The sequence below is a fragment of the Mandrillus leucophaeus genome, unplaced genomic scaffold, assembly GCF_000951045.1.
Source record: "Mandrillus leucophaeus isolate KB7577 unplaced genomic scaffold, Mleu.le_1.0 Scaffold7, whole genome shotgun sequence".
NCBI lineage: Eukaryota > Metazoa > Chordata > Mammalia > Primates > Cercopithecidae > Mandrillus > Mandrillus leucophaeus.
This window is the reverse complement of record NW_012107585.1, coordinates 8,550,219-8,554,272: the sequence shown is the minus strand read 5'-3', so window position 1 is coordinate 8,554,272 and position 4,054 is coordinate 8,550,219. Positions and strand designations below refer to the sequence as shown.

Sequence of the window (4,054 nt, the reverse complement as noted above, 5' to 3'; positions counted from 1 at the left end):
GCCTCCCAAAGTGCTGGGATTATAGATGTGAGCCACTGCACTCAGCCCATTTACTTTTTTTATATAAGAAAGTTGATATTCAGACCTATCCTGTCTCAGAGAGAACTTAAACAGCTAACAGAGATAAATGCTAATTCTGTAATATCCTACTAAAGGAGGACTTTCGTATCTTTAGAATAATGCCATACATGCATTTGTCTCAGGTACAGAAGTTTAATGCAAGAAAAAAAATTTTCATACCTACAGTAAGTTTTGCAAATTCATTTGGAAAATTCTTCTCTAACCATTGTCTACATTTAGCAACATCAGGCATATATTCACAGTACTAGGAGAAAAAAAAAGAACTGAGTCACAACAAAACATTTTCAGTCAAACAATACGTCGTAATTAAAAATCACTCCCTATACTTGTTAATACAAAGAATAAAACAAACCACTCCCATCTGACTTCTTATCCACAGGAAATCTGTATTCAACCAGAATATGTCCCGTAAGAAATTAGATATTAAGAAGGATTAGGTACCTCTTCACGGAATCAGTTTATTTCTTCTCCCTCTATTTCTTGCTTTGAGCACATAAGTGCCTCATTTTCATGACTTGCTCACAGAGCCTGACTTAGAAAGTCTTACACACAATTTATTTGCTCTTTCTTTCCTCTGCTCATTCGTGTAGATTTTGGCATTAAGGTTACTCTTATTTTATGAGCTGACTATTCATAAGTCCTATGCAAAAATCCAAAATGCACAGCCATGTGCAAAAGATGCACATGTATGATTTAAGGTCTAAATTTAGAAAATAATTTATAAGACCATAAAATTATTCTAAACCAAAGTTCTCTATAAAAGGTTAAAGCTTTACTATCAAATAATCAAAAATGAAAAATAAAAAAAAGTTCTCAAGGTAGCTTTAAAACCAAGAATAACTTCAAATACATAAGGTAAAAAAAAAAAAATAAATAAATAAAGGACTCACCTCTGTTGGTAATGAACAGACTGAGGAAATAAAAAGAAAAAAGATTTGAAATGTTAAACCTATATGTACACACACACGCAGGGCTTATCCTTAACTTTTATACTTGAGAAAATGCTTCATTTTTACATTTTTCCTGTAAGTTTTCTATACCACTTTTCAAATGCCACTCTTCAGTGAGGTAAAAGGCACGTGGTTATGAGACTTTGGAGGTAAAAGGCACATGATTATGAGATGATACTATCTTGATTTTTTCATCTAAAGAGTGTCTCCGTCAGCTGATGGAGCATCAAAGTATGCTATTTTGTATATAATGAGGTCTTACCATAATCATTTCAGTGAGTCAAAAATTAAGCTAAGACAAGAACAATTCCCCCATACAACAGAGTTTGAAGGAAACTGGTTATTTCTTTTCTTTTGAGACATGGTCTCGCTCTGCTGCCCAGCCTGGGGTGCAGTGGTGCAATCATGGCTCACTGCAGCCTCCATCCCTCTGGGGGCTCAAACGATCCTCCCACCTCAGCGTCCCGACTAAATGGGTCTATAGACACACACTACCATGCCCAGCTAAGTTTTTGTAAAGACAAGGTTTTACCATGTCGCCCAGGCTGGTCTCAAACTTCTGGGCTTAAGCGATCCACCTACCTTAGCTTTCCAAAGTGCTGGGATCACAGGCGTGAAGCACTGTTCCCAGCCTGGTTATTTCTTCTGATAGTTTACCAAAACAGCCACCATTTTTTATTTATACTGACAAATTTATAAACTTTAGCTGCATTTTTACTACCATCTTTTTGCAATACATTTTTCTTTTTTTTTTTTTGAGACAGTCTTGTTCTTTCTGCCAGGCTGGAGTGCAGTGGCACGATCTTGGCTCACTGCAAGCTCCACCTCCTGGATTCACACCATTCTCCTGCCTCAGCCTCCCGAGTAGCTGGGACTACAGGCGCCCACCACCACGCCTGGCTAATTTTTTGTATTTTTAGTAGAGATGGGGTTTCACCATGTTGGCCAGATTGGTCTCAAACTCCTGACCTCAGGTGATCCACCTGCCTCAGCCTCCCAAAGTGCTGGGATTACAGGTGTGAGGCACCATGCCCGGCCTATTTTTTTAGAGTCAGGGTCTTACTCTCACTCTGTCATCCAGGCTGGAGTGTAGTGGTGTGCCCATGGCTCACTACAGCCTCGAACTCCTCAGCTCAAGTAATCCTCCCGCTTCAGCTTCCCAAGTAGCTGGGACTACAGGTGTGAGCCACTATGTACAGCTAAGTTTTTTATTTTTGTAGAGACAGGATCTTGCTATGTTGCCAAAGCTTTTTCATATTATGCTACACAAGATCACGAAAGTGTAAAGCTAGAAGGAATCTTGGTTCAATCCTATCATTCAGTGTTACAGCCTGTACAGGCTAATAAGGGACTAGAAGAACTGAAAAAGCTTCCCAATTTTAACTGTAATTCTAATACTGCGTCAACTGTTTATTTTATTTTTAAGGTTTAGAATGGAATAGTTCAGTGTGTCCAATATCCTGAGGTTTTTGAGGGAGAGAAAGGTGGTACAAGGGAGAGAAAGGTGGTACACCATGTAATCACAGCAATTACCACACACTGGGCACCTAGTATGTGCCAAATGCTTTACTATGCCTTGCATCCATTATTATGTTTACTTGTTGCAACTTTGTAAGACAAGAAGTACCATATCTATATTCTGATGATGAAAATGAGGCTTAGTGTACGTAACCACTTGCATCTGGATAATAGGATTTGAATCTGCCTGTTTCTGATGCTCATGCGATTAACCACTAACTTAGATTACACAGAGTAAACAAGCAACTTAGTGGCACCAGACAGCTGAAAATGATCTCCCTTCACCTTACCCTACTAACATTCTACCATGCTACCACACAATCACTATTTTACAGATGGGGCACTAAAAGAGTTAAATAGCTCATTCAATGACAAAGGTGGTATGTGGCAGAAGAAAACTGGAATCCAGCGGTTTTGTCCAGTCGAGTCTATTATAGTTTAGGGTTCTTTCTACCAAAGATCTCCCTGGTTAGCCACAGCCCCATATTCCTCACAGTTCAAGTTCAAATACTAGGCATAGTTGTTCAGCCACACTTTCAGGATATAACTATATAATTATTGGCTAAATACCATTACAGTAAATACTAAAGCTACAAATTTTGTATACAATTTCAAATAATATTTAGTTCAGAAAAAAATAAATAAATTGGGTTCTTGCTCTGTTGCCCAGGCTGGAGTGCAGTGGTACCATCTCAGCTGGCTGCAACCTCTACCTCCTAGGTTCAAGTGATTCTCGTAGCTCAGCCTCCCGAGTAGCTGGGATTACAGGTGTGTGTCACTACACCCAGCTAATTTTTGTATTTTTAGTAGAGACAGGGTTTTACCATGTTGGCCAGGCTGGTCTTGAACTCCTGGCCTCAAGTGATCTGCCCACCTTGGCCTCAGCCTCCCAAGTGCTGTGATTACAGGTGTGAGCCAACACACCTGGCCCGGTTCAGCAAAATTCTAATGCAATAAAAATTGGGGCAGCTCCTTTAAGTTCTTTAAAAAAGTCAATTTCTCTCTACAGATCACTTACTTATTTGGAAAAAAATAAAACCTTTTCAATGCAAACATCTAGCCATCACCTTCAAACTTAGCATCACTAATAGTGAAACATCAGACATTATGAGCTTTTGATGCAATGCAACATGACGAACAAAACATCATCCACAGAACCTTCTTGCCAAAATCTGTTTAACTTTAATCTAATTAAGCCTCTAGGCCGGTGTGGTGGCTCACATCCATAAACCCAGCACTTTGGGAGGCCGAGGTGGGTGGATTACTTGAGGTCAGGAGTTAAAGACCAGCCTGGCCAACATGGTGAAATCCCATCTCTACTAAAAATACAAATATTAGCCGGGTGTGGTGGTCCACACCTGTAGTCCCAGGTACTGGGAAGGCTGAGGCAGGAGAATTGCTTGATCCTGGGAGGTAGAGGCTGCAGTGAGCTGAGATTGTGCCACTGCACTCCAGCCTGGGCAACAGCGAGAGCCTTCGTCTCAAAAAAAAAAAAAAAAAAAAAA

The 4,054-nt window shown here is 39.9% G+C and overlaps 1 protein-coding gene across 2 annotated transcripts in view; it reads right to left on the bottom strand.

The window, feature by feature from the left end:
* Positions 1-4,054, bottom strand: part of DENR (density-regulated protein) — a 20,549-nt gene that overhangs the window by 7,996 nt on the left and 8,499 nt on the right. For both annotated transcript variants that reach the window (XM_011964512.1, XM_011964513.1), the window contains exons 3-4: positions 972-991; positions 241-325 (exon numbers count right to left, since the gene is read on the bottom strand). In XM_011964512.1, coding sequence (XP_011819902.1) covers positions 241-325; positions 972-991 — 105 coding nt within the window. The remainder of the gene's footprint in view (positions 1-240; positions 326-971; positions 992-4,054) is intronic.